This window comes from Lissotriton helveticus, chromosome 6 (assembly GCF_964261635.1).
Source record: "Lissotriton helveticus chromosome 6, aLisHel1.1, whole genome shotgun sequence".
NCBI lineage: Eukaryota > Metazoa > Chordata > Amphibia > Caudata > Salamandridae > Lissotriton > Lissotriton helveticus.
Genome location: NC_136067.1, coordinates 1,092,015,883 through 1,092,037,604, shown reverse-complemented (window position 1 = coordinate 1,092,037,604; position 21,722 = coordinate 1,092,015,883). Strand labels below are relative to the sequence as shown.

The window sequence follows — 21,722 nt, the reverse complement described above, 5'->3', positions numbered from 1 at the left end:
CGGCCACCCAAGGGCATGTCCATAAGAGTGGCTTGGACATCTCCTGGTCGACCTCAACCAGGCATAGCGTCGAAGGGCTACCGACGTGGAAATCGTCATGCCAATTGAGTAAGCGATATCCAGCCCACAGGTAAACTTTGCTGCGTCTCTCCTTTCGGCAACTGAGAGAGAGTGTACGGCCCGGGCCTCCTCCGGGGACTGAGGCTGCACTTGCGCAACCGTATACCACACGGAGTGGGTGTAATGGCCCAACAGACATGCGGTGTTTACCGACCGCAGTCCCAAGCTGGAGGAAGAAAACATCTTCTTCCTAAGCTGGTACAGCTTTTTGGATTCCCCATCAGGTGGAGTGTTAGGGAATTCGTCCTCAGAGGGGGAGGCTTGGACCACCAAGCTCTCAGTGGTGGGGTGTTGAGAGACGAAAGTGGGGTCACCCGGGGCCAGGTGGTGGCGTTGGGCAATCATCCTATCCACAGGAGCCCCTGTGCTGAGCCTGGACCAGGTGCCCAAAAGTATGTCTGTTAGGGCTTCATTAAACTGCAGCACGGTCTCCGAAGAACTTGCTGCCGGTTAAAGCACCTGTCCGGAGGTTAGTCCTGACTGCCACCTTAGGTAGGTCGAGGCTGAGAGCCTCGGCCGCCCTACGCAACACCACTGCGTAAGACGCTGCCGCTTCCGTAGCCACAGAAGGAGAAGACAACATGCCAAGGCCTGGGGAGGCATCCAAACCGCTGGCTTCCCCCAGTTCCTCTCTCCAGTCCGGTTCATAACCTAACTGGTCAGTTAAAGGGTCACCAGACCCCTCCCAGTCCTCATCACCCTCCTCTGGCTGCCAATCTGGTCTCAAAGTGCCAGGGTAAATCAGGGGCACAAAAGTAACCGTCGGCACCAGATCCGGTGTCGGCCGACGCTGTGTCTACCTCGAGGTGGAGGCCGGGGTCGATGTCGGCTGGGGACAGAGCCAACGCCAGCTGCGGACGTGGTGCCGGTGAAATCGGCGCTGGGGGAGGTGTAACAAGGTCGACATGTGCCGATACGGATCCAGGCCTTGATCCAAGGGGACCCTTTGGTGCCTAGGCCAGAGCCGCCAGCATCAAAGGCCCACGGCCCCCAGCAGAGTCCACGGGGCCCGAAGGCGCGCCAGTGGAGCCGGGCTGCCTAAAGATTGAGTGCATCGCTTCATAAAATTGACAAAGCTGGGCAGGGTTCGCTCAGGGACCCGGGAAGGTCGGAAAACCCGGAGTTGACCCTTAGGCCGCAACACTTGTCACATTAGCCGAGGCCTCGAGAAGCTTTTGGGACCGCTCCAGCAAAGAATTCGGATTCATGGTCCCGCAGTCGCAGCACCACTTGGGGTCGTGGTAGCGCTCCAGACAGAAGAGTCACACGCGGTGTGGATCCGTCACAGACATCAGTCGATTATAGGAACCGCAAGCCTTAAAGGCAGGCATCCCTTGTGCACCAGGAGTCGATGGACTCAAAAACGTGTCAAGATAAAGTCAGTCAAAACGTGACCTGGGGTACGCCTCTCTCCGGGTTTCTGCGCTTGTTGGCGCGGAAAAAGAAGGAACTAACGTCAGCGCGCGAGGGCAGCGCCTATGCAGCTACTGCGACGTCATCCCGGCGACCACGACACCAACGACGAACGAGGAGTCGTCAACGCCATGTTCCGACACACAGGGGTACTGCCACCTAAAAACTTTCCGGATGCAGTTTGACGCCTGGGGGTTATTCTAAGGTAAGGAATCTATAACTAACTGTTTCCTTCAGATAACTTTAATTTTGCATCTAGCATGGCTGAAGAAGCTGTTTGGTTCTATTGAAGAAAAAGCGCAAAACTGTAGTGCAAGAGGGTTGTCTGCTCCTGTTTGGCATGAATGAAATGTCTTAGAGTTTATTTTATCAACAAACAGTCAAATGATGTATGGTAATGCAAATGTGTTATCACCAAAAGAAATATGCTGAACACTGTTGCAGCTGATATCACAATTGGTAGTAACTTAAATTGGACCTTACCTCTCACCACAAACCGGACAATCCCACTTGCGGACCACTGAGATCAGTTCCTTTGTGATTTTGTGTCTCAGCCTACTGAGGGTTCCAAACCCACCTAAACACTTTCGCTGAGGTGTGTGTTTAAATGACAGATCCACCGCCGCCCCGCCTCTCTAATATTCTCGGTCCCTTAGTCTCCCCCATTCTGCTGTGGTGCTTGGTCTGATTGATCTCCTGACTCGCAGTGCCCCCCTCATTTGGAGAATTCAGATTTTCAATTTTCCTACCCTTGCTATTATACCTGTAAATGACTCTTGGTGAGATTCCCTGGGGTTAGGTGGGTAAGGCTAATCTTCCTCAATTAGTCGTTAGTTCTTATTATCAAAAACAACCCTGCAACATGAACACTTAAGCTACCATGCATAAGAATTTGATTTTGGACATAATCCTGTTTCAACTGTACTCTGTCCTGTGCATGTATGCTGCTATAATATGGTCTAGTTGGTGTGCGTCAATACAAAAGGGTTTTAAAAAATCTCTCACCTCAAACTAAGTATCTTCAATAAGCTTTATGCATCTAAATATGGATATAGCGATTGTAGAGGACTAGAGTGTACAGGAAATCTCCTAAATATAGAAGCAGGATTAAAGTCTTGTATCCTCATCATTTGAAAGTGCTGTATATTTAAGTTTAGAGTCTTGAGATCTAATGTTGGGACTTTTGTTCCATCCTTCGTTGAAATAAATGACTGTATGCTCCTAACATCCCCTAGTTATCTTTTGCTGAATGACTACTTCCTCTAGCAAACATGTTAATCGGGTTTTGCTGGTAGCTTGATACCTCAGTGGAATATTGTAATTCTTTGCCATACCACTTCTTTATTTGATGACAGATATCCCTTTATCATTAGGTCCTCTGGCTCATGTTTTGATTTGGCTACTGTAAAGAACGTGGTGTCTTCCGCTTAACGTTTTGGTGAGTTTGTCATGGCAAACTATTCTCACATGCCTGCAATCATCCTGGTGTCCTGATAAAATAAGGTTGATGTTGTAGAGCACTTTTCATAACTCCATCAAGAACAAACAAGGGCTCTTCATCAAACTGTATGCTTAACAATTGTATCGGAACTTCTGGCATACATTCTGACACCTTGAGCTATGCATATCGTCCCAATAATAGGCTTATTCTCATTTGCCAAACTGCTTTATCTGTAGCATCTGAATCCTAACAAATCGGCAGCATTCTTTCTGTTGTTCAATCTATTCCTGGCCTATGTTGCACATCTTGAACAAATCAGAGTGAAGTTACCATATTTTCTTAGCAGTGGATTAGAATAAATAAGTTACTTACCTGTAAAGGTAGTTATCCAGTATTGGTATCCTTCATAGATTCACATACTTGAATCGTTCCCCGTTGTCGAAGTGGGAGTCTCACACTAGTATAAATAAAGCAGTAATTAAAGAACTTCCACATGCTATCACGGAGGCTACCATGCATTTAATAGCCTATCTATCTCATTCTAAAAAAAAAAAAAAAAAGGACCACACAAATACAACCAATCAGTAACCAACACCCTCTATAACCTTCCCAAGAGAGGCTGAATCCCTCAGAGTTTTCAGCACAAGTGTTGATAGTAATACCGGAGTGTAAAGAGAGACTCTCCAGGGAGGAGGGTGGGTTGCATGTGAATCTATGAAAGATACCAATACTGGATAACTGCAGTTACAGGTAAGTAACTTATTTTGTATCCAGTATCTGGTATCTTTCAAAGATTCACATGCTTGAATCAGAATAACAAGCAGTAATGTAAAATAAGTAAGCACCCTTAGTGGATGGCAGGTAGTGCCAATAATATTTCAGAATGAGTTCATAAAAGGAGTGTCTTGTGAAAGTGTTTTATCTAATCTTGCCAGTACCGGCACTACAGTGGCAGGTGATTATTACTTTAAGTCATTTCTGCCTGATATGGTCTAGAATGGGTACAGATCTTAACAATTTCCTTGATTGTTCTTTAAAGTCATAAAGGAAACAATCTAAGCACTTGACTATTGTGGGCAGATTAAATCTGGACATAGCCCTGTCAATCAGATTATGAAGACCTCCAATGTCCTCTGGAGGGGAGTCAGAAGGACGACAAGGAGGAGGGGATGGTGTAGGTATAATATAGTTATCCCATTCATCAGTGGGTGAAGGAGGATCGTGAATTTATCCCTCTTTAGGCTCTTCTTCAGAAGAGGATGGATCTTTTTTGGGAGGAACAAGGATAATGGGACGTGGCGTCATTTTAGGAGTAGCAGGAGGCGGCAGCATTGGTGTAAGCGGTGCTACAGGTGGTGCTGATGGCACAGTAATGTTTTCCTCTTGGGGAGGGAACCTTTTTCTGTAGTGCGTGAGCATGGCCTGTAAGTCATGAATTGAAGAAGGTAACTGAGCAAGTTCTTGCCTTGGTAGAGCAACATAATATCTAAAATGCGGATATTGTGTTTGAGGAACTGTGCAGTGTTGGTAGTATTGCTCCTCATCATAATAGTCCTCATCCTGACACTTGACATCAAGTTCAGAAGGACTATGAGCGGTCGCAAAGGGACCATCATCCATTTCCTCTGTGTCTAGGAGGTGACATGGGAGCATAAGCGATATCTTGCCTGGTGATTGGATTCCAGGCTGCAGTGATGTTCTGGACAATCTGGATGGTGTGGACAGCATTTGCAGTAACTTCGTCGCTGGGTCAGTCGACGATGAGACCGTCAGTGACCCTGATTTTCTTATCGACAGGAAAATCGTCGTCTATGTCATTGAAGCCTTCGTCGACGGTGATTGTGTCGTCGTTGCCAATGATGGCAACCACGTCTCTGAGGTCTTCATTGACGGTATTGGGACGTTGATGCTCGCCGTCGATGACGTAGGCGCCTACGATGATCTAGACTACAAGAGAGTAGTCGTCAGCGCTGCTGAAGAAACACGCGTCGACAGTGAAACTGACGCCGACAGGGATCTGTGGCTCGATTTATGCCTGGAAGGTCCTGAAGATTCCAGTTTTGCCTTAGAAGTCCCAGAATGCTGTGGCAAAACTATCTCTGAGGAGACTTTAGGTTCTCTCACCTTTTTTCGAGTTTCTTTGGTCGGATGAGAGGTTTTAGGGTGTTTCTTGACCTCCTCAGACTCACCCTTAGGCAACCTGGGCTTCTTAGGGGATTTAGAGGAAGTGTCGCTCTCCACATTAGAAGACGCGCCATGTGTCTTGTTTTGCCACAACATAAGTCTGCCTTCTCCATCTCCATGAGTCTTAGATGAAAAGGTGCAGCATATTTTACATTGCTTTGCCTCATGATGAGGATAGACGCAATAGATGCAATCCTTGTGGGCATCAATGCGAACCCTTTTTTTCCCACAGGAATTACAAAGGCGAAATAGTCCTTTCCTATCAGACATTGTCCAGTAAAAAAAATGAGACTTATCGGAGAGAAATGTTGAAGAACTGAGCAAAGCTCAGGGAGACTCCCTTCACACACTACGTGTGGTGAAAATCTGAGGGATTCAGAATCACTTGGGAAGTTTCTAGAGGGTGCTGGTTACGGATTTGTTGTATTTAAGTTTGTCCCTTTTTTTTTTTTTAGAAAAAAAGGCAGATTGCAGATTAAATGCATGGTTGCCTCCATGATAGCCCATGGAAGTTCTTTAAATACTGCTTTATTTATATTACCGTGGTGCTCCCACTTCGATGGGGAATTATTCAAGCATGTGAATGTATGAAAGATAACCAAATACTGGATAATTGATAATTCTCCATATCATGTTGCCCTTCTGGGGTTACCCTGCAAACAGCTGCATTAACTCTATTGCCTTGCTTTTGAGCGAGTGAGGGGCTGGTGTCTCCGAATCACCCAGATTAATGGATGTCTTTTTAGCTGCACATACCCCTACTGAGTGTGAATGCACATAAACTGTGATTAAGATAAAATCTTGAGGAGCTGCCTTATACAAACATTCTATCCTCGGGGTAATGGAACACGCTTAAGTAGGAGTAGAAAGGGGGTCTTTGGTAAACATTGTGATAGTCATGAGCAAGGATAAGTAATGGCTGAATCACTTCTTGCCAGCACTTGCACTAGAATGTTGCACTGTCCTCCGTCACCAGGAAATCCATGATCACAAGAACTCTCAAACTTTGCTTGGTACGATTAGGCCTCATTAGAGGGAAAACTGAGCCATTGATGATTCCTGGTCTTCAGGTGTGGGGAGTAGTGTCATTATTACTTCATACATCCTCTTCCCCTTCCATTTTATGCCCACCGTTACCGAGTACTTCCTGCTTTCCATTCTCTTGCCCTTTTGACAGCCAAGTGCCCTTGACAATGAGTGATTGAAAGCATGACGTTCTATATTAGTGTGTTCCTAAACAGTTCTGAGGCTACTACTTAAACAAAAAGTAAACTTTTTACAGGCTTGTCAATTTTGTATAATCATTTTGAAGTTATTTGAGATCTAGTTCCAGGATTACCACTAATACTGAAGAACAATAATTTATCTTTCCCTCCCATTAGTATGCAATGTCATATTTTCTGAAACAGTGTGTTGCAAGAATCATTATCTTGCTCAGAAATATTTGAGTTTCAAGGTCTGCTTTCAGCTAAAGGACCACTGAAGACCTCCTTTCGACATCACTCTTTAAGGTCTATCAAGGTTAAGACAACAGCTAGGGGACAGCTGTTGTTTTTTTAAGCCATTCACCCTAGTCTAACATATTACACCGTTTTTCATCATCTGAAACAGTTTGAACTTTAAGGACAGCGATCATGTTTCTGACCAGTGTGTGCAAATTCAGAGGAGGAGACGTCAGAGGACATTTTGTGGCTCTCTGCGGGCAAAGTATGGTAGTAGATCAACCACAAATATAACCATGGGCAGCACAAAATAAATATTCATCCCTCCCCCTTAGGTGCTTTCCTCCAAAAATTCCAACTTCAAGGAGTGATCCCTGGGCAATCATTCTCATATAATTTTCTCTTCACTGTAAAAAAAAAAAAGAAAAAAAATGAAGTACTAATTGAAAATCATTGGGTACTGCTCGAAAGATGTGTTTCAAAAAGTGCTTCTGAGCATCAGTGTGACTTCTGAACAGATGTATGCATATATACCAGGAGAACACACTTAACAGCTCTGAATCAGATAGCAATGAAAAAAAAGAAATCAGGGCTGTTTGTCAGGAGAAATGGTCTCAAGTCATTCAACTCCTGCCTAAGGCCAAAACAATAACAAATTAAGTACTATATTCTGAATCCAACACTAGATGGCAGGAGAGTGCACACCATGTGAATCCGAACCAGACAATATTCACCAAACATAATTAGGGACTGCGAGGCTTTACATTTTCAGATACACTGCAGCCAATGGGAGCAGCTTGTACTAATCAACAGCCAACTAAAAAAACAAAATCTCAAATCCTGAGAGGCTAAAATAAGTAAGCACGTTAATGTCCTGCTGTAAATTTTTTTAAAGTTTACACCCAGTAGTATGACTTTTGTAATAAGAAATATAAAACTCTTGACTAAATAAAGTGATGTACTTCTATATCAGAACACCAGATAGGTCATATTAAATTGTGGAACATGCTAGAAGGATTACAATACATTGAAGAAACACTGGCCACAGGAAAAACTAAATAAAAAACATACAATTTAACTTCTAACTATTCATTAAAACCATTGTACAATTTTAATAAAAGTGAAATAAGTTTTTTAATTTACCTGGTGATAGAACCCTGCTTGAGCCATTGGATCAGGTTGAGCCCACCTATACCCCGAATGAGGCCATGATGTGAAAGTCTCCCGCCTGTTTGCTTCACTGTACATCAAAGACCTTTTAAAAAAAAAATTTGAAAAAAGGACGTAACACCAAGGGAGGTTTAAATGGTTCCTGTTAAGATGAATGTGCATGCCATAATACAATATACATGGATAGTAATGCTGTCAAATACTCTAATTCTTAATAAATGCCACATGTTCTACTCAGTCTGGTTAACCCATGGTATCTATTCATCCTATTGAACTCAATGTTAAGAAGCCTTTTGTAGGCTGGGGCCCTTTGACCCTCCCTCCATCCCCAAACAGTCCACTTATTACTCAACATGTATGAACTCGATGCCATCCTCTGCAAACGTGCCCACCTTTGAGTTCATGCCCAAAAAGGCAAAAAACTGTTCTACCTCAATAAAGCTTTGGCAGCCTACCTAAAGTTTAAGCGCAATTCTACTATCATCCAAAAAAATTAAAGACGAATAAGGCACTCTCCTGTCCTCCATGGACATGAACCTCAAAACTTTCCAACGCTTGTATTCAAATCTGTGCACCTCCTCAGTCCACTCACCACTCGATGTCGATGGACTACTCTCCCATTAAGCAAGTCTCGCATACTGAAACAGCCTGCCCTTGCCAATCCAATCTCGGAAGAGGGGATTGGATGGGGCATCAAATCTATGCAGACTAGTAAAGCACCAGACCCGATGGATTCCCCACTGAGTTTTACAAAACCTTTCTTAATACAATTATGCCATCATTAAAATCGGCCCACTCCCATTTTGCTACTTCCAGCAAAGTATCAGGTACCACTTCCGAGGCCACTATTGTGGTTATTCCCAAGGATAGCAAGGAATATTCTGATCCCAAAAATGATAATCCAATCTCACTGATTAACATGGATGCAACATTTATGCTAAGATCCTGGCATTTCGATTACCACCCCATGTCCCCCCCCCCCATTGCCGCACTAGTTCACCCTACTCAAAATAGCTTCATCAAAGGCCGACTTGCTAGTGATAACATTAGTCTTTTTCTCACAGTATTTTTCCGCCGGCAGTGTCATTTGCCTTGGATGCAGAAAAATCATTTGACAAAGTTTCCAGGCCATATCTCTAATGTCATCCTTTTCAGTAACAGCCTTGGTAAAGAGATTATTAAGATGACAATGGCGCTTTACTCAAGCCCTTCTGCAAGGATTAGAACTGATGGATACCTGTCTCAACCCTTTACTCTTCACCAGGGTACACGTAAGGGCTGCCCTATATCCCATCCCCGCTGCTGTTTCTACTAGCCACTGATCCTGTTTTACTTATGCTAAACACTTCATTGTATATTCCTGTCATCCTTCTTAATAATACCTCATACAAAACAGCTACTTAGGCCGACAACATTTGAATATTTACTTAGTCTCAAGGGTTCTCCATCACCGCCATTCATTCTTGTATCGACATTTTTTCTATGGTATCAGGAAATTCTCAGAATAGGGATAAGACGCAGAATTTGCAGCTTAATATACAGTCACCCTGCAATGGGCAGTTCATCTGACTGCCAATGGAAACCCCCCCTCAAATACCGTGGTATATGGGTTCTCCAGAGATCTTAGAAAGTCGGTCTCTATCAATGAGGATAAAACTCTAAACAAGATTAAAGACTTACTAGCGACTTGGTCTCTGAAGAACATATCTTGGTGAGAAATTTGAAACCATAAAGATGATGGTTTATCCGCTAATCAATATTTTATTGAGTATGCTTCCCACCCGCCTCTCCCCAGAGTTCTTTCGCAATGTTGATAAGTCTGTTTCACTCTTCCCTAGGACAATAAAAAAAACCTGCATAAGCCTCAAGAAATTGAGAATGCCCAAGAAAGCTGGCAGCTGCATGCTCCCGGATTGGGCTACTTATCAAATAGTTTACTTGGCCTCCCAAAGTGCAAGGTGGTTTGACCCTAATCCTCTACTCAAACCTCTCTGGCTTGAGGATGAGACTGCTTATAGGCCACCCCTTTCCACTCTCATCCACTGTGACGATGTCAAACTATCCCTACTGCAAATCACATTTAATTTTTAGGGACACTCTGGCCGCTATGCTTCCCATTGACTCGTTATTGAAAACTACCATCCGTACCTCAACTAGGACGTCCCTCTGGTATAACGAGAACTATTCACTCACAACTCTTGTGAGTTTGGTCATTTGAGGGCTGCCAAAGGGATTACGATGTCTAACTTATACGATACCTCCGGTCTGCTACCTTTCTCGTCCTTACAACAAACAAAACCTGTCTAATCTAGACCTTTAAGACTTTCTCAAAATTAAAGCAAAGATCACTAATATGGGTCCTCTCTCTAATTCTCAACTCATTCCGAAATTAAAAATGTTTCTTTCACAAGGTCACACCACCACAAAATTCTACAAACTACTCATTACCTCAAATTGTCCTCAGCATCCATCTCTAGAACAGTAGTGTTCTTCTTATTAGGTCTTGCCTAAGCAGCTCATGCGCTGCTTCGAGACATGGTACATCTCCTCAGAGCAGCACGCCCCTTGGTTGGTATTTTTTACTGTGTGTGCTTTTCAAAGTTCCTTTCCTTTCTGGGGCTAATTAATCTCATGTATCCCTCCTCTGTGGTTGGTTCTTGCATCTGGCGACTGATCCAGTTACATGCATCATTGCCACTTTGTCTATTTCTGTTTGTTAGGTTGCACTCCATTTTAGGTCTCGCCTACGCAGCGCGCAAGGGCTGCTTAGGAGAGACCTCTTGGAATCGCTCAGGACTTTTGTTTAAACTTGTGCATGTTTTGCACTGTTCTCTATTGGCACTCGTGTACGTTTGGCGTTTCCCTTGCGGGAGCGAGCAGTGGCGCCATATGTTTTCAATCTTTTATCTTGCTCGCGCTTTCGAAACATACGGCGCAGCGGCTCGCTCCCTCAAGGGAAACGCTGTGCCTATCTTGTCCCTGTTTGAAACCTTATCTGTTTGCTTTGTCCCACATGGCGGCCCTATTTATCTCTTTTACCTTTGGTTTTAGTTGTGCGTGTCCTTAATTGTTAACCTCAGTACATTTCGTTGCTGGCAGTTCGCTTGGTAGACTGGTCAAATCTGCTTGTTGTGCCTAGTTGCTTGAATGGTTTGCGTGTGGTTGGGTCTTTTTTACATGTTCATGTGCTTTAGCTAAACTATGTTTCTGCTGATTAAAAAAACAACAAAAAACTTTGCTTCCAGGCGGCAGGTAACTTGTATTCTGGTATTCCAGAGAGAGTCTGGATCTTTGCGCAATCAAGACATCACCACAGCCTGATAATCCTGGTAAATTATGTATCCCCTATCTAGGTTTCACTCCACTCTTCCATCTACTGCTTGATGTGGTTCCTGTGCCTCTAGTCAACTCCCTTTCTTGTTTCCCAGTCAAAGGCCTTCAAAGAAAGTGAACCTGTTTTAAAAAAAGAACACCTCTTTTCCCTAGAAAAACAAATAACCTCAAATTTATGGCCAATCGACCTTTATCTAATTGCAAGCCTGGCATGCGTTCAGATGGTTACCCCACTAATCACTGTCGTTTGAGTTATGTGCTAGCAACCTGGCGTAGGAGGTTTTCATGTACTTGATCTGTAAAGTAGGTTTTCAAAGTGCCTATGCTTTTTAAAAAAAAGCCAAAAGTTGGGGTATTTTGGGCTTTGAAAAAGATCAGGTTATAAGTCTGCCCAGCTCCATCTTCTTTGCCATAATGGGGTGCGGTCCTTGAACTGTCTGGAGAGTATGTTTTGATTTAGAGGACTAAGTCATAGGAACAAGCGGACTGTGCCTCTGTCTTGTCCTATTTTATTTATACGTAAGGCGTGTGGTCTTAATCTATACTGCCATTAATTAGTTTCTTTAACTAATGTATAAGTGAGAGATCTTGGCAATCGTGTTTTTTTGTGCGTATTATTCATTCTTCAAATACTTACTTGACCTTTCCCTCACTTACCACCAAAGGTTATCAACGCTTCCTTTACCCTCCGTACTTATAGGTTTGCTGCCTTTAGTTTCTCAGCTTGTGGTATTCACTTTTTTTGTACCCTCCGTGGTGTTCACTACTTTGAATCTTCACTTGTTCTGCATTCCTATGTCTGTGGCCTTATCCTCCCACCTTGTTTGTGCATTTTGCCTACCTTGGAGCTCCATGTTGTATATATGCTTTAGTGAACGTGGGGCTCTCTGTTATCAGCCATTGAACACAGCACAAGGGGCCTTCTAGGCAAGATGACCCAGCCTCTGGGAATGCAGCGCCGGGCATTCTGTTACGATGATGCCCTGGATGACACTGCTTCGAGGACCCCTCCTCCTTCAGACATGTGCCCTAATAACATCTGGAGGCAGCCTGTTATTCCGGTGCGCAAGTAAAAGATGCTCTCGAAGGTATGCACTTCAGCCTTTTGGAAAGGAGGCCGTATAATTCTGACGGCCGGACTTTCCAAAAACTCCACATAATCACCTACGAATAAGTTAAGCTTTTACGATCATAGACTATCTTGTGTGCAAGACCTTTTGTGGGATTCAGGAAGCTAAGTGGGTTTGGGGAGTTGCCAACAAGTATTTTGTTTTCTCTTAAGCATCTGCGGACACCCACCAGGATAATTACACAGCTGTCATCGTTTTCCTAGGAGATGTGATGCAAGCTGTGTGACCCAGATTTTATCGTAACCTGTGCTTCTACGGCGTACAGTCATGCCCAACGTTTCATTGCTCCTCGTGGAGTTTTGAATACATTAGCGTTGTATTTAGTTGTTAACTTGAAAACCTGTCTTAAGTCTTTATCTCGTGCCCTAGCATCCAGTCTATTTTCTTTTGTAGATGTATGCAGAAGAGGCTAATTCATTTGCTTCAGTCGTAGTTTATTTTTTTCTCACTTTGCTGCCCCTCCCCCCACAACAGATTTGTTAATATAGACTACGCATTAGCTCCCAAATGTCTACCTTCTGTTCGCACTGAGGATGTAATAGCAATCATGAATCTCTAAAGCTGCCTTTTTAGGGCTGGAGCGGTTGACCTCGAAGCTGGGGAACCGGGATGAGTCTCGGCAACTACGCTCAACATCCTGTGATTCTGGGAAAATTTGTATTTGTATTTGTATAGCGCTAATCACGACAGGTCTCTAATCGCTTTAGGAGGCGAGGCTTAAGGCGATGTGAACAGATCAGGAAATCCAACAATGGCGGGGGGTTTAGCCGGTGGTTAGTGCTTCCTTGAACAGTAATGTTTTTAGTGGTTTCCTGAATGCGAGGAGCGTGGGTTCTTTGCGAAGGTGGTCTGGCAGCTGATTCCAGAGTTTGGGGAGTATGACAGAGGAAGTTCGCCCCCTTCTGATGCCAGGGTGTATTGGGGGGTCACCAGGTTGCAAGCCTCTGTAGATCGAAGTGAGCGCCCTGGTACGTAGATCTTGAGGCATTCTTTGATATATGCTGGGGCTTTGCCATATATCGCTTTATGGGCAATGCAAAGGCCTTTGAACTTCGCTCTTTGCCTAATAGGGAGCCAGTGAAATTTGTGAAGCAGAGGGGAGGCATGGGTTCTTATAGGTAGCCTAAAGATCAGCCTGGCTGCATCATTTTGCACCACCTGGAGCTTGTGAGTGAGTTTTTGAGGGAGGCCAAGGTATAGCGCATTACCGTAATCCAGCCTGGAAAGGATTGTGGCTTGGATGATCATTTGTAGGGAAACCGAGGAGAGCAGGGGAGCTAGTTTGCGTAGTTGTCTAAGGAGTCCTGTGCAGGTGCCTACCACCGTGGTTATTTGGTTGGTCATGGAAAGCTCTTGGTCTAATTTAATGCCTAGGCTTTTTACGGTGGTGGCAGGGGAGGGAGCGGAGCCCAACTCCTGAGGCCAGAAGCAGTCATTCCATGGGTTGCTTTTTGTGGGGAGCACAAGGACTTCAGTTTTCTCTGTGTTGATTTTCAGGGAATTTTTGGTCATCCAGTTTATGGTGAATCTGAGGATCTTTTGCGCCGTTTCCTGGGCTCGGGCAGTGTTGTCGATCCGAAGAATGAGCTGGGTGTCATTAGCATGGTTGAAGACACGACAGTCCATATGGGCCAGGGCTGTTACCAGGGGTTGTAGGTAGATGGTAAATAGGAGTGGGGAGAGAGAGGATCCCAGAGGGACCTCGCAGGTTAGGGCTCCTCTGTTTGATACCGGTTTCCCCAGCTGGATCTTCTGGGATCTTCCAGTGAGAAGGGAGCTCAGCCACTGATGGACCGAACAATGGAGACCCAGAGCTGTAAGGCGGTCTAGCAGTTGGAGGTGGCTGACCGTATCGAACGCCGCTGATAGATCTAATAAAATCAGGGCGCTCGGTTGTTTTTTATCAGCCATAAGTCTTAGGTCATCAAGGACCGAGAGCATCACAAGTTCGGTGCTGTGGTGTGCTCTGAACCCTGCTTGTTGCATTTGTAGCAGTTGGTGATCCTCCAGGAAGAGTGAAAGTGTTTTTAGAACATGTTGCTCGATTACTTTAGCCAGGAAGGGTAATTGGGAGATCGGCCTGTAGTTCTTTGGGTTAGTGGCGTCTGCTCCAGATTTCTTTTAGGAGGGAGGTTACTCGCGCTTCCTTTAGGTTTGTGGGCAGGTAGCCAGTCTCTAGTGAGCAGTTTAAAAGCGCTAGTATCTGGTGTTCCAGCCCAGGCGCCACAAACTGGAAGATCCTTGGGGGACAAGGGTTCGCCGGGGAGCCTGATTTAGTGCCATTCATTAATTGAGTTAGAGAGGTGTGGTCCAGTGGGGGGGAAGGCCGAAAGTTGATGGCCCGTGGGGCGGGGTGCCTGAGAGTTGGCAGGCTCATTTAGGTTGATTGGGGTGTTGTTAATCTCAGTAATGATGTCTAACTTTTTGCAAAAAATAGGACTGAAGGAATTGCAGTCTAACGAGACGTCGGTGATGTTAACTTCGGCTTTTTGGCTAAGTTCTCTCAGTATTTTAAAGGTCTCTTTCTGTTTATTTGCGGCTGTGATAATCCTAGCCTCATAGTATGCTGCCTTTCTTTCAGTGATAGACTTTTTGTAGAGGTTTAATATGATTTTGAAGTGTGTCAGCTGTTCTGGTTCGTAGGTTTTCCGCCATTGTCGTTCAGCCTGGCGGAGGTTTTGTTTTTGTACTCTTAGAGAATCATTAAACCAAGGTGCTCCCTTTCCTTTGTTTCTAACTCTGATTGTACTCTCTGGTGCTATTTCATCTAAGGTTTGGCGCAGGGTGTTTGTCAGGATTTCGCTTTCTAGGTCCAAATTTCCTGAGGTGAAAGTGGGGGCCTGGGGTAAGCTAAGTAGAGCTTGTGCTAGGTTGGTGGCATTGATTGGTTTCCAGTTTCGCACCCTAATCCCATCCGGGGGTGGTTGAGGTATTACGCAGTCCATGGGGGCCCAGCATTTTAGGAGTGCGTGGTCTGACCAGGTGCAGGGACTAATCTCAGTTAGGCTGGCCCAGGGTTGTGCGGTCCAGATTAGGTCGAGGGTGTGCCCTTTCTGGTGGGTGGGGGCATCCACGATCTGGTGGAGCCCCATCGCTTCCATTCCTATCTCGAATTGCCTCGCGTGAGATTCCTTAAGGGCGGAGTCCCAGTGGTAGTTGAAGTGTCCCTTGTTAAGGAGCCTTTTATAGAGAGAGCACAAGTCTGTGACGATTTCCAGGAACAATTTGTTAAAACTGGGGGTTGACCTTGGGGGGGCGATAGACTACTGCCATTAAGAAGCAGGAAGATTTAAGTGAAATTTTGACCCCTAGAATGTCAGCTTGGTCAATGCTTTCCGCCACTACTTTGGTGACCTGAAGCAGTTTGTTGAAAAAAATGGCTACTCCTCCTCCCTGGGTAGTTCCTTGTCTATTGTGCCAAAGGACATCATAGTTCTCTGGGCGTGAAGCAATAATGTCTGGGGCGGAAGAGTCCTCAAGCCAGGTTTCAGTGAGGTCTAGGATGTCTACCTCATCATCCTGGAGGAGTGTGAAGATTTCTAGATAGTGTTTCTGTAGGGATCGAGTGTTTAAGACTGCTATTCTTAGGCCGTGGGGGATTTTGGGTTTGGGATTGTCAGTAGGGGATAGGTTTGGTGTGTTTTTATGAAAAGCCCTTAGCAAATTTTCTGCACGTAGTTTATCTGCCACACTATCATTGATGGTTTGACTGCCAGGAGTAAGTAAGAGCAGTGTAGCTTTGGAGTAGGTCAGAAATTGGCCAGGGGGTCTGGCCCACGGCCCCAGACGGGCACAGACGGGCTTGCCTTTGGCGCGCCAACGGCTCGCGCGCTGCGCGTCAAGGCCGGCATCCTATTTTTATAGTTCGAGCTCAGCCACTAGAGCGCTGACCTCGCGTGTGCCCCTGCCGGAAGTTCCCCCTGGTGCTTCCCGTGTGCACAATGTTCCCTCCACTCAAACGGTAGCAACCGCGGTGTACCGGGGAACACGCAAGCAAGTCACCAGGTAAGTTTGGGGCAGCTTAGCACACAATGGGATTTGAAAATAAACGATAAAAACAGTACAATGGTTCTTTTTAAAAGGAAAAGGGTTTGTGCTATCCCTTAGTCACGCAAACTAGCAGCAAGTAAAGAAGTTTGTGCAATATATTTGGTACAGCAGAAGTTAAAAGCGCCTAGCGCTTATTTCAATACTGACCGCCTTTGCCTTTGATTGTAGCGAGTTACAAGCCTCTAGCGCGTCACTTAATCTCCCCGTGCCTAACATAAAAAGCATTGGCATGGCCAATAGGTCTCGCTTTTGGGACCTTATAAGTATTTAGTTATGCAGGACAATATTCTTGGTGCAACAACATCAACTGTTGCATGGCTAAACACTTATATGGTCCGAAAGGCGGGACCTATTGACTATGCCAATGCTTGTTCCATTTTGCTTTGGTTTTCTTCTATGGTAGGCACAGGAGAACTAACGCTAGACTCAAACCAGGTTACCCAGTTCCAAGTTACGCCACATCCTTTCTCTAAGAATTGCTGGTTTTCTTTCAAAATGCCTCCTTAGAAATTCAGATAGCTTGTTGGGTTTCAAATTGGGAACAGGCACTGCACACGCTTCACGGAAGCCGGCTTCAATTTATTTCATCATTGGAGCCCCATTCGGAGGATAAGTGCTTTTCTTTTGTTTTCAACTGTATTTTGGGGGGGTTGACTGCGTTTAAAGTACTTCCCACAGCTGAACAAGTTTTGCTTCATTTTATCAGGGCAGATCTCGCTTCACAGCAGCCGCACTTTCATTATTGAGGCCGCCATGGGACACTGTGCGCCTTTTTAGGTCTTGCACCTGGCGACGCAGCACGAAGCGCTGTCGCCAGCGGGATCTATTGTTGCTGACTTGCCTCGGAAGTGGGACATGAGATGGGCACGCGCAGGGCGATTGGAGCTTGTGTACGCGCACGTACAGTCATGCGGTGTGCACGTCTCCTGTCCCCCATCCTCGCAAGCCTCATGCAGCGTTACTTTCACTTTTCCCTTCCCCCCGTCGGCTTCACAGAGACAGCTTTTCAAATTGGTCTCTGTAATATGGTAGCCTCCCATTGCCAGCCTGTCAAAGCGCACCGAAGTAAGTGCTCCTCTCCTGCAATCACAGCACACCTTGGCATCATTCACAAGTACCCACAACACCCCTGATTGGCCTGTCAACACGCATCGAAGTAAGTGCTCCTCTCCGGCAATCACAGCACACGTGGCATCATTCACAAGTACCCACAACACCCTGGATCAGCAGCAGCACCTCTGGGGTGCTTACCTCCGAGTCCTCTCCAAACCGCGGCAGGGGTGGAAACTCAAGCTTCATATTCTCCATGTCCCCGAGCCTAGCTGGTGCGCAGGGTGGAAGAAAGGCGTCTGGGTTCGGCGGTGCGGTTATGACGGTAATACAGGTGACCGCTCCCCGTGATCTAGCGCAAGAGCAGCTAACAATTCCAACTTAGCTGCCATGTGTTTTTGCTTTTGGCGCTTTGGCGGCCCCCTCCCTGGGCCGCCCGAGCTGTGCAGCACCCATTCGAGTACGGCGAAGTCTACAGGCACCGCCACTGGGCACGAGCCGCAGGCCACGCCGATGTGCACGCTTACGGCGCACCTACAACGCTTGCATGGCTCTCTTTCACTTTCAGTCCAGTCAGAGGCCTTCCGTTCTTGCTGCCCGGTGAGTACCGTTACTGGGGTAGTCTCTAGACAGGGTCAATCTGATTGACTCTGGTCCGTGGGTTGGTGGTACACAGACCCACAAACGAAGTGTCCACTTCGGTGGATGCGGGTCCTGACGTGTCTCTTTATGAGACCGGTAAGTTTCGTACTGTTTCAGCAGTGCATCTAGTTTCTGTTCCAGTCAGTTCTGTTCTCGAGAAAATTCATGTATTCTGTGTTCCGTATTCCAGGTAGTATTCTGTTCGAACTGTTATTTTAAATGTTTTTCATGTATTTTAATGTCGTGGTATGAATGGGGAATAAGTATCGTGTTCATTGTGTATTGTATTGTGTCTAGATTACAGTCCAGTCATGCCCTTGTTTTCTAAGTTACGTCAGTTAAAAACTAGAAAGGGTCTGCTGGAAGCAGCAGTTCCAGTTCCGCCTAGGGACAGTCCAGGTCATTTTATGTATCAGAAGCATGGCATAAGTGCCATATTATATCTAGATTTATGGGTAGAGTATACCAAAGAGTTAGAGGAAAAGTATAGGTGGCCCGTATCAGGTACGTGGGATGCCGAGTGCATCATGAGAGTAGAAGAGGCATTATGGAAAAAGAAAGCCAGACAGTCACAGAAAGATGCCATCGAGTTATGGCGCAAAGAAGCTCATAAAAGAACCGAAAAAGAAATCAGAAAGTCAGAATTAAGTAGAGAATCCTTAGAACGAGCACAAGAAAAAGAACTAATCGAGATAGGTGAACAAGTTAAAGCCGAACAGTCAGACAGACAGAGGCATGCTCTTATTAGGGGTATGTATCCTCTTCTTGCCGAGGGCTTGCCAAAAGCGACCCCAGAGGCATCCAGTAATTTCCCGCCACCATTAGTTCCGACCAAGCTACGTCACAAACCGACCGCAGCTGATATTTTTATTTCGTCCTATTTGGACGACACAGTCCCAGAATATGCAAATCCTGTTCGCGCTCCGCCAGTCCCTGTAAATCAGGCACTTCCCGTTCCTCCAGACACCGGGGTACCCCTTGCAGTACCTGTTACGGTCCCCCCGGTCCAGCCCGCCATACCAGTTCAGCCCGCATTTCAATTTCCTGCCACACTAGTACGAAGAGGATCAGTCGACGATTCTAGTTTAGGGGCCGCAGGAGGAGGTCCTCCTCAGACCCCGCCGCCACATAAGCGTTTAACGTCAGCCGAATTACATGCACAAGCGTCACAGCGTACGCCCAGACATCAGTCTGTAGCAGAAATAAGAAAAGCCCTTAATGAATGCGGCTATGATCCAGTCCCAGGCGAGGATAATATGGTTTTATATTCATTCCGCGTAAGAAAGGTGGCCGAGTATCTAGTCACCCTACCGAATATGAAAGAAGACCTAGACAGAATATATCGTTTCATCCGTACAGGGGATGATCCAGAAAGCATTGGCGAGGCCATGTCTCAAAGGAAAGCCGAGATCCAGCTTATGATACTAAAGTTCCTGATTAACTGTCTAATAAGAGAACAAGATTACCCGTCTAAAGATCCGGCCGAAATGAGAACCCTGACAAAGTGGAGTGATAATATAGCCGAGGGTAAGCACAAGACCATCAGTGCTATGGAAAGTATGTACAAGAAAATCCGTAAAGAAATAATAAAGTTACACGAACAGCGTAAAGCAGCACAAGTAAGCGATAAAGAAAGTAACTCTGATACTGAAGAGGTAGACGACGAGAATCCCGCCAGAATAGCGTATGTAGGAAAATCTAGATTTCCAGATTGCCATTTACGCCTAGAACACAAGTCAACTTTCCATCATCCAGCACCAGAACAAGGTTCTCTAGAACAAGTATTTCAAGCTACCGATCACATTCTGAAATCACGAATCGGTTATAGCGAGTTAAGTACCATGCATGAACAAGAACTAGTCCGATCAGCAGTCCGATGGACTACTGATTCTACCACTTTTCCAGACGAAATAGTGGCACAAATGTTTCTGAAAATGCCCCCAGCCGAGTTCGTTTGAAACGCTGGGAGATCGGCTGTTTTTCTGGTGCGTGAATTACCTGCCTGAAATCTAAAACTGCAGCGCACTGAGGCAATCGCCAGGACTTTTGTGCCTACAGCGCTATTTGGCAGCGCTTGAACCACCACTGCTCGCGTTTCCCGCTTCGCGGGAAACACTCGCTGCGGGGGGCTTGTTGGCCACAAGGAGGTCTGAAAACACCAGCGCCCACAAGGCACCAGGGCTTGGTGAACCTCCCTGCCACGCCCCCCTCACCTGCAATATATCGAGTGATTTGGCTGCAGAAGAGCGGAGTTCGTTTGAAACGCTGGGAGATCGGCTGTTTTTCTGGTGCGTGAATTACCTGCCTGAAATCTAAAACTGCAGCGCACTGAGGCAATCGCCAGGACTTTTGTGCCTACAGCGCTATTTGGCAGCGCTTGAACCACCACTGCTCGCGTTTCCCGCTTCGCGGGAAACACTCGCTGCGGGGGGCTTGTTGGCCACAAGGAGGTCTGAAAACACCAGCGCCCACAAGGCACCAGGGCTTGGTGAACCTCCCTGCCACGCCCCCCTCACCTGCAATATATCGAGTGATTTGGCTGCAGAAGAGCGGAGTTCGTTTGAAACGCTGGGAGATCGGCTGTTTTTCTGGTGCGTGAATTACCTGCCTGAAATCTAAAACTGCAGCGCACTGAGGCAATCGCCAGGACTTTTGTGCCTACAGCGCTATTTGGCAGCGCTTGAACCACCACTGCTCGCGTTTCCCGCTTCGCGGGAAACACTCGCTGCGGGGGGCTTGTTGGCCACAAGGAGGTCTGAAAACACCAGCGCCCACAAGGCACCAGGGCTTGGTGAACCTCCCTGCCACGCCCCCCTCACCTGCAATATATCGAGTGATTTGGCTGCAGAAGAGCGGAGTTCGTTTGAAACGCTGGGAGATCGGCTGTTTTTCTGGTGCGTGAATTACCTGCCTGAAATCTAAAACTGCAGCGCACTGAGGCAATCGCCAGGACTTTTGTGCCTACAGCGCTATTTGGCAGCGCTTGAACCACCACTGCTCGCGTTTCCCGCTTCGCGGGAAACACTCGCTGCGGGGGGCTTGTTGGCCACAAGGAGGTCTGAAAACACCAGCGCCCACAAGGCACCAGGGCTTGGTGAACCTCCCTGCCACGCCCCCCTCACCTGCAATAAATTGAAAGGAAATACCGCGCATCGCGGGACGCGCGCGGGCGGCGCCAGGCTAAGCCCGGGCAAAGGGCGGGCCCTCTGTGGCCCTCAGTGGCCGAGGTAGGCCGGGCTGGGCCCGGTTACTTACTTTGACTGAGAATCTGGATTGTTTGTACTCGAGTCGCATTGAGTGTCTCGGACGATCTCAGGATTATTAATTTTTCAGATACTGTTGTGTTATCCTCCTGAACAGTTTTGTTTTGTGGTCATTATTGGATCCTCTGGACTATAAATTTTATTTAGGTTCTTAAAAAAATATTTTTAAATATTTTATATTACTTCTTCTGGAGGCTGGTTCTTTTGTGTTATTATTTTTTTTTTTCTTTTATTCTTGTGTAAAAAATGGCTAAAACATTGCGTTCAGGGAGAGAAGTTGGAGGCATTTTGGCCTCACAAAAAGAGCCCGTTCGCATAAGAAACAAATCTGTGAACAACCCTCCACTGAAGGGTCAATCCCAACTATTGGATCTCTGGGTTCTGCCGAATCTTAAGAACACTAACGTGTCAATGAATAAAGTTACCGGTGCTATGGGCCAGGAGATCCATACCTCTGCTCTCATGTCTCCCCCATCCAACTTGG

At 46.2% G+C, this 21,722-nt stretch overlaps 1 protein-coding gene across 4 annotated transcripts in view; it reads right to left on the bottom strand.

The window, feature by feature from the left end:
- BIRC6 (baculoviral IAP repeat containing 6) overlaps positions 1-21,722 on the bottom strand; it is a 2,208,279-nt gene that overhangs the window by 1,970,893 nt on the left and 215,664 nt on the right. For all 4 annotated transcript variants that reach the window (XM_078648748.1, XM_078648749.1, XM_078648751.1 and 1 more), the window contains exon 5: positions 7,744-7,855. In XM_078648748.1, the coding sequence (XP_078504874.1) occupies positions 7,744-7,855 (112 nt within the window). The remainder of the gene's footprint in view (positions 1-7,743; positions 7,856-21,722) is intronic.